Source organism: Microtus pennsylvanicus, chromosome 1, assembly GCF_037038515.1.
Source record: "Microtus pennsylvanicus isolate mMicPen1 chromosome 1, mMicPen1.hap1, whole genome shotgun sequence".
In the NCBI taxonomy this organism is placed as follows: Eukaryota; Metazoa; Chordata; class Mammalia; order Rodentia; family Cricetidae; genus Microtus; species Microtus pennsylvanicus.
The window spans coordinates 155,340,443-155,363,665 of NC_134579.1; the positions used below are offsets into that span (position 1 = coordinate 155,340,443).

Here is a 23,223-nt window from a genome sequence, read left to right on the forward strand (position 1 = left end):
CTCAATGCACATTTATGCAGTTAGCGTTCCAGCCTCACAAGGGATTGTATGTTTTTGTTGTATAACTTATTTTTGTGAACATGTTTACCATGAAAAAGAAAAAAAAATTGACAGAATTAGAACTAGAAAAGAAATTAATTTTATCTTTTTTTATAACTTGTGTTCATTACCTGCATTAGTCCTAACTCAACCCTAATACTTAATGTTTCTTGTTCTCTTTTTCCATGCTCTACTGTGCCCATATATACATTATTTCCATATTCACATATTATTGACTAGATTCTGCATATGAGGGAAAATACGGTTTCTTCTTTTTGACACTGTATTACCTCACTTAATATCACAAATTTTGAGTCTATCCATTCCTGCAAATTTTTATTCCATGCATCTCCAGCTGAATAGTATTTCACTTTATATGTATACCATTTTCATTATCCATTTACCTGTTGATTGACAGTTAGGTTGATTACAATAGTTTGCTATGGTGAATACTGTAGCAGTAAACATGGGGTGTAAATATCTCTAAATTGGGCTGCAGAGTACCTTATGTAATGCCCAGGAGTGAGAAGCTGAGTCTTACTTTAGTTCTCTCTTCATTTTTTTTTTAAATAATCTCCAAGTTGATTCCCAGAATGGCTGTATTGATTTACACTTTCCCTAACATACCAACAATTAATAAGGGTTCTTTTACCTGGGGTAAGGCAGTATTTCAAAGTAGTTTTTATTTTGTGTTCCCATAATGACATTTTAGGAATCCTAAACACTTTTGCAATAATTATTGGCTGTTTCTATATTTGTCTTTGAAAGTCTGTCTTCAGTTCATTTGCCCATTTGTTGTTGGCAGTTTTATTTCCATGTTATTTAATTTCTGTAACTCTTGGTAAATTCTATGTTTGAGCCCCTATCCCAAGTGTCACAGATATAGATTCTCTCCCATTCTGTGGGTGTCTGTGTGCTCTGCTGATTGTTTCTGTTGATGTACAGAAACTCTTTGTTTTCATGTTGTCCCATCTGTTGATCTTGGGTCAGTTCCTGTTGGTGTTCTTTCTAACCAATAAGTCCTTGTCCATCTCCATATCCTCATGGGTAGTCCCTGTGTTTCCTTAGTATCTGTGTTTATGGTTTTAAATAAGGCTTTTGATCCATTTTAATGGATTTTTGTACAGGTAAAGATAAAAATCTAATTTCATTTTCCTGCTGGATCCAGTTTTGCCTGCACCATTTAGTGAAAAGACCATATTACTGTAATCTATCTTTTTGCCTCCTTTATTAAATATTTAGTGGACATACAGTATTCTTTCTGGATCATATATATATATATATATATATATATACACACACATATATATATACACATACACACACACACACATATATTATATTCCTGTACAATTGTCTGCCTATACCAGGCTCTCTTTAGAACTACACCTGTACACTGTAACTCAGTTATGACTACATCTCTTGTAGCACTTTTCTCAACTTTACTCTCCCCGGGTTATTTGGGAATAAATATCTCATGTGAATTTATGACCTTTTAATTTTGAAAATTTCTACTCTAGCATATGAACAAAATATGTTTAAGCCTAATTGCTGTGGAAGATGTAACTATATATATTAGTGTGTGAGGATGTCTGTGGCATATAGGCTCCATTGGTGGGGTCTGTTGTATTTCCTTCAATCATGGTTATAAAAAGCGCACATTGATGAATCACAAGGACTAGTTGTCACATCTTAACAATCTGTCAAATTAAAAGAGACATATCTTGATTTTTTAATGCAGTATATTACTTGGATCATAGTATTAAAAATTTAAGCACATTAGACAGTGCAGAACATGGATTGATGTTGCCATGAAACAGATGTTCTTGAGCGTAGATTCAGATTGTACTCTACCTATATTTCTCTTTGGTGCTTAATATCACAACAGTGATGACGTGTCCATGTGTTTGTTGGCACTGACTGTTTGTCTCAGAAGAATTGCTGCTCACTTCGTTAGGAAGCTCATTGAACTAATGAGAGTTCAGTACTTTTGATTTATCTTTTCTACCCCCCAAACAGGAGCCCACTGTGAAGCCCTTTCTGGCTGGGACTCATTATGTACCATTTATAAAATACATCAGGAGTGAAGTCTTTGAGTGCTGACTGATTGGTGTGCATCAACAATCACATTTGATGCAGAAAACTTTTCTTCGTGATTGCGTTGCTCTAGTCAGTTCCTCTGGCAGCCATGACTCAATTCCCCTACTCTAAACTTGCGGTGTTTCACAATGGAGATTTGGGGAAAGGGCTGGGACCTGCAGGTTTGCATTTCTGTTCCCAATTCATGGCTCAGACAGAATGTGTCTGACAACTAAAGAGTCATGAAAACTGCTAACCTAAAATACAGCATAAGCACTAAAAAGAACGCATTGAGCTCTACAAAATTCAGACCCAGTAGCTCAGATTTTCTCCTGAGCCATTCTTCTGTGTTATATTTTATTTGCAAAACACTGAAAATGGACTATAATTCTCACACAATTTAATGTCTTCATTTTACTCACAGGAAATCGATGTCACTTCTGAATCCATCTAGTTACTACACTTAACATGCTTACCTAATGTATTTTCAGACTTACCTCAATTTTTGTAACTCTTTGGGAATGAAATATTCACCAGAACTTCTAAAAGTGTTAATTGTCTAAGATGCCTTATGCCTATCCTTGAGTTAAATTTTAGATTTTATCAAATGTGGCTGATGTAGATTTTTTTTATCTGCTTGCCAGTGACTCGGATATTCTTATAAGGGTAATCTTCATAGAACGTTGTAATGTTAAAATTGATAGAATACGTTGCTGTTACGCTCGTCGTTACTGTGGTGGAAAAAAACAGTTGTTTACTTATAGATTCAGTCGTGAATTCTGTCTTCCATACATATCTGTGTAGTAATATGGGTGGCAGGGCTGCGTCCCCAGCACCCGGCCGCCCCCATGGCTAGCTTTACCCAAAATAATTACACGGACACTGTATTCTTTTAATCACTGCTTGGCCCTTTAGCTCTAGCCCTTACTGGCTAATTCTGATATCCCGATCAACCCATCTCTAATAATCTGTGAGCACCGGTCTTACCGGGAAGATTCTAGCCTAAGTCCATCCTGGGTCGGAGCTGGGGCATGGCATCTCTCTGAGGCGTCTGCTCCGGAGAGGAGAGCTGTGGAGTCTGAGCTCACTTCCTCTTCCTCCCAGCATTCTGTTCTGTTTACTCCTCCCACCTATCTTCTAACCAATGAGGACCAAGCAGTTTCTTTTTATTTAACCAATGACCTTCCTCCATCATTTCCCCTTTTTCGGTTTAAACAACAAAAAAAAAGGCTTTAACTTTAACATAGCAAAATTACATATAACAAAACAGTTATCAAGTAAAAGTTACAATAATCTTTATCATAACTAAGGAAAACTATAACTATAACTAACTATTCTTAACTCCATCAAAGACTCCAGAAAAATACAATACTACATAAGCAAACAAGAAAAAAGCAACTTTTAAAACTCTAGAAATGACAGAGACATCTCGCTGCCTGGACAGTCACCCAAAGTTCCTCTGTACCGTTGGGGCATCCATCTTCAGCCTTCAGGCCCATGGTATCCAGCAGACATTTCCATAAAGCAAGAAAATTCAAAGTCAGTTCAGTCACTATCTGTTGTGTCCTGCAGAATGTCTCGCAGACTCTTTCATGAATCAGGAACCCTGAAAGATCATCTCACCTTAGGCAAGTTCAGTAGTCCTCTCTCTGTGGGTTCTCTGTGTCCAGTTTATGCAATAGTCCAGGCAAGAGCAGTTTCTTGCCCAAATGGCTATCAAACTCCATAAGGATCCTCTTCGATGCCCATCTTCCTCTTGAAGTAGATTGGTGTTGCCAGGAGCAGAGTGTCTCATTGTCATGAAAAGTCCTAAGTTATTAAAACATTAAATGTCCTATTCTGTAATCTTTGAAAGACATGAAGAATGTCTATATAAAATATATCTCTATATATCTAGAAAATCTAACTAACATGACTACAAGCTTTACTATTATCGATGATTATCCATTAACAACCTATATTTCTGAATTATACAGTACATATTTAAATGAACTACACAATCACAATACCTTAATCAAAATCAGAAACATTTATACATATAACAAAATTGACCTTAAATCTCTATCAATAAGGCAAAATCTATACTAATGCAAATTATTCGTATCTATATCATATCCCCCTTTAAATGGAAAAGAACATTTATAAACTATATTTGGGAACCTGGGCGCAGTTTTTTCTCTCCAAACTGCTTCCTGCTGAATGGGGGCGTCGTTAATGATTTTAGGGTGTAACCTGTGTGCCAGGTTTATCTCAGTTGGCAGTTGAGTGAAGGAATTTTTTGAGGGTGTTCACAGGAACCTTTCGGGAGGTCGTGGTCTATCATACCATATTGGGATAGATGCAATCTACAGGGTCTGGTCCTCTGTGAAAACAAAAGAAGACCCTCTCCAAAGCATCATATCCTTAGACCCAAATTCTGAAATCATACCCTCATGATATTCATTCTGGTTCCACTTGGCAGCCCATATAATGAAATGTCTCTCTGTACTTAGCTCCTTCACAGTCAAAAATTTTAAAGAAAACACAATGTACATAATCCAGACTCTCTGTGAATTTTTCATTTTTACGTGGCTTATTTTTCTTTATTTCTTTTAATCTCTTAACTATCTGTACTCTGTCTCTTTAAAGACTTTACCTTTTTTTTTTATAAAACCATTAACTTTATTCTCTATATTCTTTTTCTTCTCTCTCCCAAGCCTACGTACATTCATCCAACAGTATGACTCATTTAGTGGTCTGAATCTGTCCTATTGTGAATCTGCAATTTTTTACTATCCAGGAGCACTTTTGATTTGCGCCTTTAAATCACTAGGCGCTTAAGAATCTAAGCTGTGACATTCCTAGGTTAACTTTTTGCTTTTTGAGCGTATATCTTTGACCTGGAATAACTCTGTAGACCAGGCTGTCTTTGAACTCTCAGAGATCCGCCTGTCTCTGCCTCCCAGGCATTGGGATTAAAGGTGTTTGCTACTACACCTTGAACTCACAGAGATCTGTTTGTCTTTGCCTTTTAGGCACTGGGATTAAAGGCGTGTGCTACCACACCTTGAAGTCACAGAGGTCTATCTCCCTCTGCCTCCCAAGTGTTGGGATTAAAGGTGTGTACTACCACACACAACAACTCTTTCCTTTTTTTGTTTTTTGCTTTAAGAACTTCAACTTTTAGTCTGCACATATTTTTTTTTTTTTAATTTTTTTATTGATAAAAGGAGGATAAAGAAAAGAAAAAAAAAAACAAATTTCCACCTCCTCCCACCAGCCTCCCATTTCCCTCCCCCTCCTCCCACTCTTCTCCCCCTCCTCTCACTCTTCTCCCCCTCCTCCCACCCCTCTCCCCTTCCCCCCACTCCTCTCCCCCTCCCTTTTCAGTCCAAAGAGCTGTCAGGGTTCCCTGCCCTGTGGTACGTCCTAGGTCCTCCCCCCTCCATCCATATCTAGGAAGGTGAACCTCCAGACTGGCTAGGCTCCCACCAAGCCAGCACATTGCATAGGATCAAAACCGCGTGCCATTGTCCTTGGCGTCTCATCAGCCCTCATTGTTCGCCATGTTCCGAGAGTCCAGTTTTATCCCATGCTTTTTCTGGTAACAGTCCAGCTGGCCTTGGTGAGCTCCCAGTAGATCATCTCCACTGTCTCAGTGGGTGGGTGCACTCCTCGTGGTCCCGACATCTTTGCTCATGTTCTCACTCCTTCTGCTCCTCATTGGGACCTTGGGAGCTCAGTCCAGTGCTCCAGTGTGGGTCTCTGTCTCTATCTCCATCCATCGCCAGATGCAAGTTCTAGGATGATATGCCATATATTCGTCAGTATTGCTCTAGGGTAGGGTCATTTCAGGTTCCCTATCCTCAGCTGCCCAGGGAACTAACTGGGGACCTCAGCTTGGGCACCTGGGAGCCCCTCTAGGGTCAAGTCTCCTGCCCACCCTAAAGTGGGTCCCTTAACTAAGAATTGTGGTTCCGTGCTCCCCTATCCAACCTTCCTTTATCCCGATCCTCCTGTTTCCCCAAGTCCACCCTCCTTCCCTTCTACCTTTTCTCTCCCCATCTCCCCTAACCCCCATCCCACCCCACCCCCAAGATCCCACTTTTCCCCCCGGCAATTTTGTCTACTTCCCTTATCCAAGAGGATAACTATATGTTTTTCCTTGGGTTCACCTTCTTACTTAGCTTCTTTAGATTCGCCTATTGTAGACTCTGTGGACCCTATTTATGGCTAGAAACCAATTATGAGTGAGTACATCCCATGTTCGTCTTTTTGGGCCTGGGATACCTCACTCAGGATAGTGTTTTCTATTTCCATCCATTTGCATGCAAAATTCGAGAAGTCATTGTTTTTTACCGCAGCGTAGTACTCTAGTGTGTATATATTCCATACTTTCTTCATCCATTCTTCCATTGAAGGGCATCTAGGTTGTTTCCAGGTTCTGGCTATTACAAATAATACTGCTATGAACATAGTTGAACAAATGCTTTTGACATGTGATAGAGCATCTCTTGGGTAAATTCCCAAGAGTGGTATTGCTGGGTCCAGGGGTAGGTTGATCCCGAATTTCCGGAGAAACCGAAACACTGACTTCCACAGTGGTTGCACAAGATTGCATTCCCACCAGCAATGGATGAGGGTACCCCTTCCTCCACAGCCTCTCCAGCAATGGCTATCCTTGGTGTTTTTGACTTTAGCCAATCTTACAGGTGTAAGATGATATCTCAAAGTTGTTTTGATTTGCATTTCCCTGATCGCTAAGGAGGTTGAGCATGACCTTAAGTGTCTTTTGGTCATTTGAACTTCTTCTGTTGAGAATTCTCTGTTCAGTTCAGCGCCCCATTTTTTAATTGGGTTAATTAGCATTTTAAAGTCTAGTTTCTTGAGTTCTCTATATATTTTGGAGATCAGACCTTTGTCTGTTGCGGGGTTGGTGAAGATCTTCTCCCAGTCAGTAGGTTGCCTTTGTGTCTTAGTGACAGTGTCCTTTGCTTTACAGAAGCTTCTCAGTTTTAGTAGGTCCCATTTATTCAATGTTTCCCTTAATGTCTGTGCTTCTGGGGTTATACCTAAGAAGCGTTCGCCTGTGCCCATCTGTTGTAGGGTATTGCCCACTTTCTCTTCTATCAGATTCAGTGTTTTCGGGCTGATATTGAGGTCTTTAATCCATTTGGACTTGAGTTTTGTGCACGGTGATAGATATGGGTCTATTTTCATTCTTCTACAGGTTGACATCCAGTTGTGCCAGCACCATTTGTTGAAGATGCTTTCTTTCTTCCAATGTAAACTTTTAGCTCCTTTATCGAAAATGAGGTGTTCATAGGTTTGTGGGATAAAGTCCGGGTCTTCTATACGATTCCATTGGTCGACTTCTCTGTTTTTATGCCAGTACCACCCTGTTTTCATTACTGTAGCTCGGTAATAGAGTTTGAAGTCAGGGATGGTAATGCCTCCAGAAGATCCTTTATTGTATAGGATTGTTTTGGCTATCCTGGGTTTTTTGTTTTTCCATATAAAGTTGATTATTGTCCTCTCCAGATCTGTGAAGAATTTTGATGGGATCTTGATGGGGATTGCATTGAATCTATAAATTGCCTTTGGTAGAATTGCCATTTTTACTATGTTGATCCTCCCAATCCAAGAGCAAGGGATGTCCATCCATTTTTTGGTATCCTCTTCAATTTCTTTCTTCAATGCCTTAAAGTTCTTGTCAAATAGATCTTTCACTTCCTTGGTTAGATTTACCCCAAGATATTTTATGCTGTTTGTGGCTATCGTGAATGGAGAAGCTTCTCTGATTTCCCTCTCTGCTTCCATATCCTTTGAGTATAGGAGGGCGACTGATTTTTTGGAGTTGATCTTGTATCCTGCCACATTACTAAAGCTGTTTATCAGCTGTAAAAGTTCTTTGGTGGAATTTTGGGGGTCGCTTATGTACACTATCATATCATCTGCGAATAACGAAAGTTTAACTTCTTCATTTCCAATTCGAATCCCCTTGATCCCATTATGCTGTCTTATTGCTATTGCTAGAACTTCCAGCACTATATTGAAGAGGTATGGCGAAAGTGGGCAGCCTTGTCGTGTTCCTGAGTTAAGCGGGATGGCTTTGAGTTTCTCTCCATTTAATTTGATGTTAGCTGTCGGCTTGCTGTATATAGCTTTTATTATATTTAGGTATGACCCTTGTATCCCTAATCTCTCCAAGACTTTTAACATAAATGGATGTTGAATTTTGTCAAATGCTTTTTCAGCATCTAATGAAATGATCATATGGTTTTTTTCTTTCAGTTTATTTATATGATGGATTACATTGATAGATTTTCGTATGTTGAACCAGCCCTGCATCTCAGGAATGAAGCCTACTTGATCATAATGGATAATTTTTCGGATGTGTTCTTGGATTCGGTTTGCCAGTATTTTGTTGAGGATTTTTGCGTCGATATTCATGAGTGAGATCGGCCTGTAATTCTCTTTCCTGGTTGAGTCTTTGTGTGGTTTTGGTATCAGAGTAACTGTAGCTTCATAAAAGGAATTTGGTAATGACCCTTCTGTTTCTATATTGTGGAATACATTGAGGAGTATAGGTATTAGGTCTTCTTGGAAGTTCTGGTAGAATTCCGCATTGAAACCATCTGGCCCTGGGCTTTTTTTGGTAGGGAGGTTTTTGATAACAGCTTCTAGTTCTTCGCGACTGACAGGTCTGTTTAGCTTGTTCACCTGGTCCTGATTTAATTTTGGTAAATCGTATTTATCTAAGAAAGTGTCCATTTCTTTTACATTTTCCAGTTTAGTGGCATACAAGCTTTTGTAGTAAGATCTAATGACTCTCTGAATTTCCTCTGTGTTTGTGGTTATGTCCCCCTTTTCATTTCTGATCTTATTAATTTGCAACTTTTCTCTCTGCCGTTTGATTAGTTTGGATAGGGGTTTGTCAATCTTGTTGATTTTTTCCAGGAACCAGCTTCTTGATTCATTGATTCTTTGGATTGTTTTTTGTGTTTCTATTTTGTTGATTTCAGCCCTCAGTTTGATTATTTCCAGTCTTCTACTCCTCCTAGGTGAGTCTGCTTCTTTTTTTTCTAGAGCTTTCAGGTGGGCTGTTAAGTCTCCAATATGTGCTTTCTCTGTTTTCTTTAAGTGGGCACTTAGTGCTATGAACTTTCCTCTCAGGACTGCTTTCATAGTGTCCCATAAGTTCGAGTATGTTGTTTCTTTATTTTCATTGAATTCAAGGAAGACTTTAATTTCTTTCTTTATTTCCTCCTTAATCCAGGTATGGTTCAGTAGTTGACTGTTCAGTTTCCATGAGTTTGTAGGCTTTCTGGGGGTAGCATTGTTGTTGAATTCTAACTTTAATCCATGGTGGTCTGATAAGACACAGGTGGTTAGTAATATTTTTTTGTAGCTGTGTAAGTTAGCTTTGTTACCAAGTATGTGGTCAATTTTCGAGAAGGTTCCATGAGCTGCAGAGAAAAAGGTATATTCTTTCCTATTTGGGTGGAATATTCTATAGATGTCTGTTAAGTCCATTTGCTTCATTACCTCCATTAATTCTCTAATTTCTCTGTTAGGTTTCTGTCTGATTGACCTGTCCATTGGTGAAAGAGGAGTGTTGAAGTCTCCTACTATTAGTGTGTGCGGTTTGATGGCTGCCTTGAATTTTAGCAATGTTTCTTTTACATACGTGGGTGCTTTTATATTAGGGGCATAGATATTCAGGATTGAGATTTCTTCCTGATGAATTTTTCCTGTTATGAGTATAAAATGTCCCTCTCCATCTCTTTTGATTGATTTAAGTTTGAAGTCAACTTTGTTAGAAATTAGTATGGCCACACCTGCTTGTTTCTTAGGTCCATTTGCTTGATAAGCCTTTTCCCAGCCCTTTACTCTGAGTAGGTGCCTGTCTTTGTGGCTGAGGTGTGTTTCTTGTAGACAGCAGAATGTTGGATCCTGTTTTCGTATCCAGTCTCTTAGCCTGTGCCTTTTTATAGGTGAGTTGAGTCCATTGACATTAAGTGATATTAATGACCAGTGGTTGTTAACTCCGGTCACTTTTTAAGTAGTAGGGTTTGTGTGTTTCCCTTCTTTGAGTTGCGCTGGTGAAGGGTCTCTAGATGTCTGAGTTATTGAGGTCTTTGTTGGACTCCTTGGTTAGTGATTTTCCTTCTATTATTTTCTGTAAGGCTGGATTTGTGGCTACGTATTGCTTAAATTTGTTTTTATCGTGGAAAATTTTGTTTTCTCCATTTATGGTGAACGAAAGCTTGGCTGGATATAGTAGTCTGGGCTTGCATCCATGGTCTCTTAGTTTTTGCAGGACATCTATCCAGGACCTTCTGGCTTTCATGGTTTCCATAGAGAAGTCAGGTGTAAGTCTGATAGGTTTACCTTTATAAGTAAGTTGGCCTTTTTCCTTTGCGGCTCTTAATATTCTTTCTTTATTCTGTATATTTTGTGTTTTGATTATTATATGGCGAGGGGATGTTTTTTTTTTGATCCAGCCTATTTGGGGTTCTGTATGCCTCTTGAACCTTCATAGGTACATCCTTCTTCAGGTTGGGAAAGTTTTCTTCTATAATTTTGTTAAGTATATTTTCTGGACCGTTGAGCTGCACTTCTTCTCCTTCTTCTACTCCAATTATTCTTAGGTTTGGTCTTTTTATTGTGTCCCATATTTCCTGAATGTTTTGTGATGAGAGTTTGTTGGACTTGCTGTTTTCTTTGATCAGTGCGTTTATTTTCTCTATGTTATCCTCAGACTCTGAGATTCTTTCTTCTATCTCTTGTATTCTGCTGGTTATGCTTGTTTCTGTAGTCTCTATTCGTTTACCTAGATTTTCCATGTCCAGCCGGCCCTCTGTTTGTGTTTTCTTCTTTGCCTCCATTTCATTTTTCAAATCATGAACTGTTTCCATTATCTGCTTGATTGTTTTTCCTTGCTTTCCTAGGGTATCATTCACTGATTTACTCAATTCCTCGAACTTTCTGTTATACTTCTCATCCATTTCTATAAGGGCGTTTTTTATATGCTGTTTAAGGGTGTCAATCACTGTCATGAAGTCAGTTTTTTCTCCTTCTTCATGATTAAGGTGTTCATGTCCTCCTGTTGTGAGGTCGCTGGCTTCTGGTGGTTTCGTGTTGTTCTTCAGATTGTTGGGTGAATTCTTGCATTGGCGTCTCCCCATCTCTTCCTTCCAATATTCTCCTATGGATCTTCTTTTACAGGATCAGGTCTTCTTGCCAACTGATGTACCTTCCAAGTGATGTCACTCCCCCGTGATGTTTCTCCTGGAGTCCAGTTCCGATCTCCTTGCTGCTTGGTTAGCTTGCAAACAAAGGCCCACCCTGCTTGCTGCAGGCAGGTTATGGAGACAAAGGAGCTACCACCTTCCCCTTTGCACTCACCTTCGGGTTCAGTCCCAGCGCCCAGGCAGGCTGAACAGGGAGGCACTCTGCTCCAAGAAGGGAGGGATGGAGGGAGACAGGGGGTAGGGGGATCTGGATGTAAGCTGGATGGGATAGGAAGAGAGAGGAGATACCGGGCAGTGTAGCCCTGTAGGTTGATCAGGAAGTGTAGGCGGGCTGTTCCCGGGTGCCGCAGCACTCACTCACCACAATGGTGTCTCACTAGGTGCCCTGATCGAAACTCCGTGCTGCTTGGTTCGCTCGCAGACAAAGGGCCCACCCTGCTTGCTGCAGGCGGGCTATGGGGACAAAGAAGCCCCCGAGCTCCCCTTTACCCTGCGCTTGGGGTTAGGACCCAGCGCCCAAGCAGGCAGAGCAGAGAGGCACTCTGCCACCAGGGAAGGGAGGGGGGAGAGAAACAGAAGGTGGGGGGATCTGGATGTAAGCTGGATGGGATAGGAAGAGAGAGGAGGTACCGGGCAGTGTAGCCCTGTAGGTTGATCAGGAAGTGTAGGCGGGCTGTTCCCGGGTGCCGCAGCACTCACTCACCACAATGGTGTCTCACTAGGTGCCCTGATCGGAACTCCGTGCTGCTTGGTTCGCTCGCAGACAAAGGGCCCACCCTGCTTGCTGCAGGCGGGCTATGGGGACAAAGAAGCCCCCGAGCTCCCCTTTACCCTGCGCTTGGGGTTAGGACCCAGCGCCCAAGCAGGCAGAGCAGAGAGGCACTCTGCCACCAGGGAAGGGAGGGGGGAGAGAAACAGAAGGTGGGGGGATCTGGATGTAAGCTGGATGGGATAGGAAGAGAGAGGAGGTACCGGGCAGTGTAGCCCTGTAGGTTGATCAGGAAGTGTAGGCGGGCTGTTCCCGGGTGCCGCAGCACTCACTCACCACAATGGTGTCTCACTAGGTGCCCTGATCGAAACTCCGTGCTGCTTGGTTCGCTCGCAGACAAAGGGCCCACCCTGCTTGCTGCAGGCGGGCTATGGGGACAAAGAAGCCCCCGAGCTCCCCTTTACCCTGCGCTTGGGGTTAGGACCCAGCGCCCAAGCAGGCAGAGCAGAGAGGCACTCTGCCACCAGGGAAGGGAGGGGGGAGAGAAACAGAAGGTGGGGGGATCTGGATGTAAGCTGGATGGGATAGGAAGAGAGAGGAGGTACCGGGCAGTGTAGCCCTGTAGGTTGATCAGGAAGTGTAGGCGGGCTGTTCCCGGGTGCCGCAGCACTCACTCACCACAATGGTGTCTCACTAGGTGCCCTGATCGAAACTCCGTGCTGCTTGGTTCGCTCGCAGACAAAGGGCCCACCCTGCTTGCTGCAGGCGGGCTATGGGGACAAAGAAGCCCCCGAGCTCCCCTTTACCCTGCGCTTGGGGTTAGGACCCAGCGCCCAAGCAGGCAGAGCAGAGAGGCACTCTGCCACCAGGGAAGGGAGGGGGGAGAGAAACAGAAGGTGGGGGGATCTGGATGTAAGCTGGATGGGATAGGAAGAGAGAGGAGATACCGGGCAGTGTAGCCCTGTAGGTTGATCAGGAAGTGTAGGCGGGCTGTTCCCGGGTGCCGCAGCACTCACTCACCACAATGGTGTCTCACTAGGTGCCCTGATCGAAACTCCGTGCTGCTTGGTTCGCTCGCAGACAAAGGGCCCACCCTGCTTGCTGCAGGCGGGCTATGGGGACAAAGAAGCCCCCGAGCTCCCCTTTACCCTGCGCTTGGGGTTAGGACCCAGCGCCCAAGCAGGCAGAGCAGAGAGGCACTCTCTAGTCTGCACATATTTTTAACACACTTTAAACCATTCAGAAATTTTCTCTGTCTTTGAATCTCTCTTTACTGTTTATCTCTCTTTTTCTGACCACATGAGTCTTTAATTTACCAAGCAATCTCAGTAGGACTAAAGGCATGGCTTTAACGGCTGGATCCAGCCCATTCCTTAGCTTTCCAGCCTCATGGCTGAGGTACTGGCTGTAGCCATGTTCAGTGCCACAAGTCTAGTGTTTCAATGTCCTTGCCATCAAACAAGCTGCAACAGACAACACTCAAGTCCTCTCTCTGTAGCCGGCCCTCCTGCCTCAAACAGTCAGAGTTTGCCCTGGCAGGATGACCCAGAAAGCCGGCACTTTTAAACGGCGCAGCTTTTTTCCTGCTCCAGCTGAAAACCGAAAAGCATGCAAGCATGCGTTCAGCTTTTCATCAACACCGTTTAAGTGTTTTGTGGCAGGACCTCTTAATGAGCTGCAGGATTTTGCAGCTGAAGCTGAGTCAGGAAGCCTCTCTTAGATGAGAGCGCTTGCTTGCGTCTAGCAAGCAAAGTAGAACCGAGAAATTGCTGCTACCAAGAAACCAGGCACAATGCTTTCATTTTGTTCTAGAATTACTTCCCAAGCTGTCTCAGGCTTTATGTGGAAGCAGTTGTCCACGTGAGCGCCATTTGTTGTAATAGGAGCGGCGGCGGGGCTGCGTCCCCAGCACCCCGGGTGCCTGGCTAGCTTATGCCCGAAATAACAACACACAAACTGTATTCATTTAAACACTGCTTGGCCCTTTAGCTCTAGCCCTTACTGGCTAATTCTGATATCCCGATCAACCTATCTCTAATAATCTGTGAGCACCGGTCTTACCGGGAAGATTCTAGCCTAAGTCCATCCTGGGTCGGAGCTGGGGCATGGCGTCTCTCTGAGGCGTCTGCTCCGGAGAGGAGAGCTGTGGAGTCTGAGCTCACTTCCTCTTCCTCCCAGCGTTCTGTTCTGTTTACTCCTCCCACCTATCTTCTAACCAATGAGGACCAAGCAGTTTCTTTTTATTTAACCAATGACCTTCCTCCATCATATCTGTTCCTTTTGTTTAATGGAATGGAGTTGATGGAAGGGGGGTTATACATACAAACTAAGCATGTTCGAGTACAATCATATCGGGCTGAAGCATGCACAGGATTGATTCACTGCCCGTACTTTAGCATGATCTATAGGTACAGCAATTAAAGCACATTTCCTCATTACCATTTTCCTTCTGAGACATGTACATTGTGATCCATGGGACACAAACACAACATCCATACCAGATAGACAACTGTGTCCAAACCTAAATGTGTGTCTCTTTTCATGGATGTGCTTGGGAAACTACTTTGTCATCTTGATTTCAGGGACTTAGAACATTCATTATAAAGCATGACTATATCAGAAATCATTGCTTTGAGTAATTGTATTCACTCATCTACATCCCTAATTTCCTCAAGTCTCCTTATCTTAAGGAAAGCCTCTTTCCAGGATCACTTGGTCAAACTGTACTTTGTTTCAGGATCCATTGACATTCAGGGATGTGACTGTGGACTTCTCCCAGGAAGAATGGGGATGCCTAGACTCTGCTCAGAGGACTTTGTACATTGATGTGATGATGGAGAATTACAGCAGCCTGCTCTTTGTGGGTGAGAGCATTTTTATTGTAGAATTCCTCAATCATCCTTTTTATGTACCTAATTTATAGGTTGTAAACTTCATTAAGCTGTCTTGGAAACAAAGGGAAGCCTGAAAGTTTGGTACTAGAAATAACTTTTTCATGGAATTTGACTCTCTTTTCATGTTAAAGGTGTCATTCACCGCTCACTTTGCCTCCAAATTGAATTCAGAAACCCAGTAGCATATATTTCCATACATACCTTAAAATGAGTTTCCACATTGTAACTTAAATGGTTTTGTGAGAAACCAAACTCAAGATAGGTGATCTAAAAATTTTTCTTTAATATGCTAAAAGACTCTTACAGGAAATAGCAATTTGAAATACTTCCTAGATTCTTGTACTTTGTGTTCTCTTTGTGTATTGAGCACATTTTTTTGTTAGATGTCTGTATTCTTTCTAAAAGTTTTAGCATGGGTCATGGGCTTCCTTACAGAACATGTGGATTATTGTGTGCAACATAGGCCTGGTCACCTCTCCTGAGCAAATGAGATTGTCTTGGAATGTGGAGAGGAGAGAGCCCTTGAATGAGCAAGACAACAGTGATGGCTTCCAGTGAAAGAGAAAACAAGAACTGGAAATGTTTTTGCTATATTCGATTTCACTTGATAGGATGCCTTGTTCATTAGCAGAGTGGTTCTGGTCCCAGGATGCAACCTGCCTATTGTAACTGTTAGAAAGCATTGTTATATTATACCTGAATTATGATGACTTAATAATAGTATAAAATGCAATTTTATTTAACTATGCTGATATCAGATTGTAAGCTTTAAATCTAATGTCAATCCATGAAGTAGGATTATTCTGAAATTGCATTCCTTGCATGTCTGTCTTCATATTACATATTTTGTCCCAGTGGCAAATACACAGACACCCTTCTGGAAAATATTCTTAGGAGTCTGTCGTGTGCCAGCTTGAGAACAGCCAAATGAAGAAAGTTAGAAAACACAGCAGTCTGTGGAGTTCAGACAGTGGAGGATAGAAATAAACAGTAGTTGCCTGCCTCAAATGATCTGAGCCTCTGGTATGTGGCAGAATACTAGTTTTCCATCCATTAATTTGGAAGAATCTAATATGTTTTTCTGGAGAGAAAAAACATTTTATGCTTTTAATTAAAACTTTAATCTTTAGAGGTATTGGGTCTCCTGAACAGTATTCATTGCCTTTCACTTAGTAAATATAAATTCTCTGAACCTAGGATTGTATTAAACTATACTTCATCAATCTCTGAGAAAAAATATTTAAAAATAGAGACATGTATTTTTAATATAATCAATCAATGAGTTCCATCCCACAGCTAATTGCTAATGTCTCAATTTTCTGCCATTAAACATTTTCGATAAGGATGAGGTATCTGCTATATCTCAGACCCTTGGAGCCTGTCTGTTTGTTTTTTGTGAGGATACATTCAATTACAGTGAAAAGAAAATATCTAAGAAGTTGTTTATTATCTTAAAGATAATCTAAAGATTATCTTTAGAAAGAACTCAGGGAGACAGCCATTTATTAAATGTTTAGTTTGGATCAAGCCCTATTAATCTGAATTATACTTATTTTCAGAGAGCTATTGCATATGTGATCCTGTCTGTCAACATGTAAAGACTGCAAAGGAGTCATCTCAGTGTAATGAGCTTGACAATGTGCTTCATGACCCCTCCACATGTGCACTTTATAGAACAAATGAAACTACAGAAAACTCTAATAACTACACATGCAGTAATAACAGGGGTGTTTCTATTGACCCATCAAACCCAGATAGACATGAAAGCATGCAAACTGGAGAAAAAACTTGCAATTCTAAAGTCTGTGAGAAATCATTAAATTTGTATCCCAACATTACTCAAGATCAGAGACTCTACACTGCAAGATCAGAACACAGGCAGGGAGAATATGAAGACTACTATGACTCTACATATAGACGTTTGCAACAAAAATTCTCCACTGGAGAGACACCACACCAGTGTGGGAAATGTGGGAAATACTTCAGTGCTGCTTCAAGCCTCACTGTACATCAAAGAATACATACCGAAGAGAGGCCTTACAGATGTGAAGAATGTGACAAATCTTTTACCCGGACTTCAACTCTTAGAGCACATCAGAAAATTCATACTGGAGAGAAGCCTTACAAGTGTGAAAAATGTGAAAAATCCTTTATCCGGCATTCAACTCTTAGAACGCATTAGAGAATTCATACAGGAGAGAGGCCTTACAGTTGTAAGGAATGTGGCAAATCTTTTACTACATGCTCGGACCTCAGAACACATCAAAAAATTCATACTGGAGAGAAAATTCACAAATGCAAACACTGTGACATGTCTTTTCTCCGAATTTCAACTCTTAGAAGACATCAGAGTGTTCACACTGGAGAGAGGCCTCACAAATGTCAGAAATGTAACAAATCCTTTATTGACATGTCACATCTTAGAGCACATCAGAGAAATCATACTGGAGAGAGACCTTACAGTTGTAAGGAGTGTAAAAAGTCTTTTATGAGGTACTCCCACCTCAAAGCCCATCAGAACATTCATACTAGAGAGAAACAACAAATGCAATGACTAACATATCCTATATCCATCTTTCAAATTGTAGAATACATCAGAAAGTTCACACTAGGGAGAAAAATGCCATTCTCATAATGTACATTTTTTGATATTTTTCTTATAAATTCCATCAGCATATATAATATGCTACAGGATAATTTTTGTATATTGTGATGATGGGTCTTTGCCACATTTTCCTCTGATTGGTTGAATAAAGCTCTGGGTGACTGATAACTAGGCAGGAGAAAATGGGAAGTACTTCTCAGAAAAGAGAGGAACTTGGGATGAATCTGGTGTGGCAGCAGATGCCAGCAAGTCTTGGGAAGAGTCAGATGTACAGAATGGAGGAAAGGTAAAGAGCCAACTGGCAAAATGTAGGTTAATAGAAACCTGATATTTTAAGTTATAAGAGCAAGTTGGTGCTGTAGGAACCCCTTCAGCCAATATCCTCTAAGATACCAACATGGTCTCTTATCCTGTAAATGCTAAGATAAAGCACACCCTTCCTCTCTTCCGGCTGCTGGATTCAGTTCCTGTTCCCCATTCATGCAGAGGACTGTGATATGTGAGTCTACCTCTAAATAAATAACCCTTTATTATATTCAATTTGGAGCTAGTGTGGAATTTCCTTTTCGCGTCCATCTCCATCTGGCGCCCAACCATGGGAACCAGTCTACCCTTTTTAGTACCAGCTGCGTTGTGCATTGGGCACTGACTATCCCCGCCCATGGCTCCAGCTGGCACTTAGACACAGCACATTGCTGCTCAGCACTCCCCAGCTCATGACCCATACACTGCTGCTCAGTACATTACACACTGCTCCACATACTGCTGCCTATGATCCTCGTGGCATGCACAGTCCATGAAACACACTGTCAGGAAGCTTTGGGTTTTCTTTATCTAACATGTGCAAAACCAAAAACTGGGATTGTCCACTGCTGCTTGCATTCCTCGGTCATGCAACTGCAACACCTGCTGACCAATAGTGATTATTACACATACTCCAATTCACTGTAATTGACTCATGACAGGTAAGATCTGAAAAGCTACAAAAATTACCAATAACATACCTATCCAAGAGTTCAATAATTATTTCGCATATGCTATAGATGGTCTTTTGCAATGCTTATGTGATTTTCTTGATATATCCCTTTAATTGGATCAAGGATTAGTTTTGATTTTCAAATTATCACATTAAATATGGTTTGATAACACAGCCAAGAATGAGGCACTTTGGGAAATGATGTAGTCTTCACAGACTAATAATGAACAGCTAGTTGGGGAAATCAACATTTTGGAGATGGATATTATCAGTTTGACAGACAAAATGCAGTCAGTGTCTAAGGGTGCGGAGACATTATTTGAGAGATTTAGTGCTGCTGCATTTAATAATCAGAATATGTTGAAAAGTTATTATAGATTAACAGATAATGGAAGGTAATATCCAAAGCATCAAAATTATGTCCAAGGATGAGATGTTATCTTTACTAGACAAATTTCATACCTTTGAATCCTCAATGAGGACCTTAGAACAGAACACCGGACAGCAGATTCAGACTTTAAAAAAGACAGTAGTAAAAAGATTTGAAAAGATTGAGAAATGTTTCTAAACTGGTAAGCAGGGAGAGAAGGTACAAGGACAGAATTTAGCCTCATCACTACATGTCATACTCTGGGATGACTTACCCAGAGTCTTAAACTGCCTATCCAGTAATTCCCTCTGAAAAACAATTGCCACAAAGTACCCTAAGGTAGTCACAGAATATACCTGTGAACCAATACATATGAGTGATCTAAAAGATATTAAGCAATAGTATCTTATGGACTACATTCACCATTTGTTTGGGAAATGGTGAAAACATCTGTTTCAAGAAATAAGGCTACCCCACATTAGTAGCTTCAGTTAAGTACAATGGTCCTAGAAGACAAACCTCAGCTGCTTTGGAAGTGTTATTGGAGAGAAGAGGCAATTTTAGAACAACCGGAGAAAGCAAAGGGATTTGAGACTTCCCAAGATCAAATTCTTGGCGAGGGCCATTACCCCAATCCTCAGGACCAAGCTCTCTACAATGAACATACTTTGTCCCTGTGTAGCACAGCAGCTTTAAATGCTTGGGGAAGTATTCAGAAACTAGGAAAGCGAATTGAATCATATATTTGGGCTAAATAAAGCCAGAGAGAACCCTTTAGTGGCTTTTTACAAAGACTAACTGAGGCTGTACAAGTAGGACTATTAGAAGCTAGATGTGTACGTATTAAATCTTTGGGTTTTGAAAATGCCAGTTTAGGATGGAAAAAGATCCTTGGGCCTTCAAAGGTTAGATCATCACCAGTAGATGAATGGATTTTATATACAATGAATGTTGAGACATTGGACTACAGTACTGAGGCTTGTGTAGAAGAGATTTCCAATGGTATAAGGAGACACCAAAATGCCAAATGTTTTAATTGTGGTAGAATAGGACATCTGAGAAGGGATTGTAGACAAGGAATTCCTAGGAATGATGTTTCCTCTATGAATGGCAAAAATAGGCATTCTAGGTCTCGTTCTGGTATATGTAGGAGGTATGGCAAAGACCAACATTGGACCAATGAATGTAGATTGACAAAAGACAGATAAGGCAACCTGATACCATTGGAAAACTCCTGGGGGTTCCATGTCAAATGTGGTTCAGTCGTTCCCAGTCACTGTTGAGAACATGTCTCACCAGGAAAAATTTAAAAATCCAGAGCCTACTGTAAAAAACCATAATGTTCTGGATGATAGAATAGACATGGAGGATGTATAAAAAAACCAGTAGAAGTAAAAAACATATATTTGGTAGACTTCTATAAATGATCAAAAACTACAGCTAAGAGTGTGTATAAATGACATTGTAATTGATGGATTAATGGGTACAGGTGTGGACATAAGAATCATTAACTCAAGAATCTTGGCATCCAAATTGGACTCTTCAAGAGGTAAAAATTCAAGTCTTGGGAATTGGAACCCTATCTCATGTGAAACAAAGCATGAGATGGGTTGAATACATAGGGCTAGAAAGACAGAAAGAAAAGTTCAGATCATATGTAGTTAATATTGCAATGAATTTATGGGGTTGTGACTTGTTGCAGCAAAGGATTGCCAAGATTAGCATTTTTGCAGTCCAAAAATTCATTTTTCTGGGAAGGATATTATAAGATATTACAAACAAAGGTCACCAGCCATTCACCATATACAAGAACACATAGAAACTAGCAAACCTTCAGAAATACAAATGTCCCTGGCTGTAAAACGATTACCTGAGAAACCAATATGGGAGAAAAAAATGACCTTTAACAGAAGAGAAATTAAAGACTTTACAACAGCTGGTATGGGAAAATTAGATGCTCACCATATTGAAGAATCAACCAGCCCTTGAAATTCTCCTGTATTTGTTGTAAAAAAGAAATCTGGTAAATGGAGAATGATGACAGATCTCAGAGCTGTCAATAAGGTAATTCAACCTATGGGCCCTCTACAATCTGGAATTCACCTGCCTTCTCTATTACCAAAAGTATGGCCTCTTATACTTATTGATTTAAAAGATTGTTTCTTCACTATACCTTTACAAGAAAAGGACAGAGAATAATTTGCCTTCACTGTGCCTACTTAAAATAATTCTCAGCCTACTAGGAGATATCAATAGAGAGTCCTCCACACAGAATGCTTAATTGTCCATCCAACTCTGTGCCAATACTTTGTAAGTCAGCTATCTAAATAATATGTAAATGATTTCCTAAGTCTATAATTTATATGGATGACATTTTGTTATTCAAATGCAGATAAATTAGAAGGAATTTTTGAAGAAGTAAAGACAGTTTTACCTAAATGAAGATTACAAATTGCTCCTGAATAATACAAAGAGGAGATTCTGTCAATTACCTAGGTTACAAAATAGGTTTACAGAAAATTAGAACATAAAGTCACAAATTAGGAAAGACTGATTGCAGACACTTAATGACTTTCAAAGATTGTTAGAGACATTTCCAGTCTACAACAAATTGTTGGAATAATACCTGATCTAATAATTCATTGAAACAAAATCTTACATGTTGACAAAGACCTAATTAGTCCCAGGGAATTAACAGCTGAAGTGGAAAATAAATTTATGATCATTGAAAAGACATTACAGGAGGCACATGTGGATAGGGTGAATCCAAATCTTAATTGTATTCTAACCATATTGCCTTCCAAAATTTCCACTACAGAAATTTTAAAGCAGAGGGTAGATATTTGCTTAGAAAGGATCTTTTAACCATATAAACCAAGTAAACTATTAAAGATTTATGTGGGAAATACTCTGAATTAATTATAAAAGGAAAATTGAGACTTCATTAACTAGCAGGTATAGACCCAGCAGAGATTATAGTGCCTTTTACTACTGATGAAGTTAAACAATTATGGGAAGACAATAAACCATGGCAAAGAACTTATGCTAAATTTTTGGGAGAAATTAATAGCAATTATTTCAAAAGTGATAGAATTAAACTTATAATGAGAACTACTTGGATTCTTCCCTGAATTGTGGGTGACACACCAGTGAATGAAGATGGTACATTTTGTGCTGATGCAAATAAATCAGGAAAGGCAGGTTACAAATCAGAAGAACTAAGTAAGGTGAAACAAAGTCCTTATAATTCTGTCCAAAAGGCAGAGTTATATGCTATTATGACAGTACTAAGGGATTTTAAAGAATTTATCAATATAGTTATTGATTCACAATATGCGGAAAGAGTTGTTTTGCCTATCAAAACTGCTGAATTTATACCAGATGATACAGAATTGACTTCGTTATTCATTCAGGTTCAGGACATAATCAGGAATAGGCTTTGTCCTATATACATAATACACATCCAATAACATAACTGGTCTGACAGGTCCTCTAGCACAAGTTAATGCAGAAATTGATTATTGATTGTAAGTATGCTAAAGTGTTGTCTGAAGTTTTCTGTCCTGCCTGGGTCCTGCAATCATTTAGTCCCAAAGAAATGATACAGAGGTCTATATTAGTTATAAACTGATTGGCCTAGTATCTCCGGCTTCTTATTAACTCTTACAACTTATATTAACCCATTATTCTTATCTGTGTTAGCCACATGGCTCAGTCCCTTTTTCAGTGAGGTAATCACATCTTGCTTCTTCTGTTACTGGGCTAGGACTGCAGAGGAATGGGCTTCCTCCTTCCCAGAATTCTCCTGTTCTCATTGACCCACCTCTACTTCCTGTCTGGTTGTTCTACTGATGCTTCCTGCCTGACTACTGGCCATTCAGCATTTATTTAAAATATAATTGACAGAATACAGACCATTGTCCCACACCACTAAAGTCCTCATAATTTTATAAGGATCATGATGTCAATATCAAAGGTTTAAAGAAAGTGTTTCCTGTTATATGGCAACAAGATAAGGAGATTACAAAGAGATGTCCTACTTGCTCTTTCTATAACCAAATACCATTACCTGCAGGGAGTAACCCAAAAGGTACTCAATGGAATGAAATATGGCAGATGGATGTATTTTACTTTACACAATTTAGAAAATTAAAATATGTACACCACACCATTGACACTTATTCAGGTTTTCAATGGATAACTGCCTTAAGCTCAGAAAAGGCTGATTTGGTAATCACACATTTATTAGAAGTTATAACCATCATGGCTTTACCTGCACAAATAAAGACAGACAATGGTCCAGCATACGTATCTA

The 23,223-nt window shown here is 40.3% G+C and overlaps 2 protein-coding genes across 3 annotated transcripts in view; both read left to right on the plus strand.

Annotated features, from left to right (window-relative positions):
- Positions 1-23,223, plus strand: part of LOC142832742 (uncharacterized) — a 196,329-nt gene that overhangs the window by 55,245 nt on the left and 117,861 nt on the right. The window lies entirely within an intron of this gene.
- LOC142837596 (uncharacterized) overlaps positions 1-23,223 on the plus strand; it is a 59,263-nt gene that overhangs the window by 1,655 nt on the left and 34,385 nt on the right. The window contains 2 exon segments of the mRNA XM_075952761.1: positions 14,801-14,927; positions 16,517-17,509. Coding sequence (XP_075808876.1) covers positions 14,801-14,927; positions 16,517-17,509 — 1,120 coding nt within the window.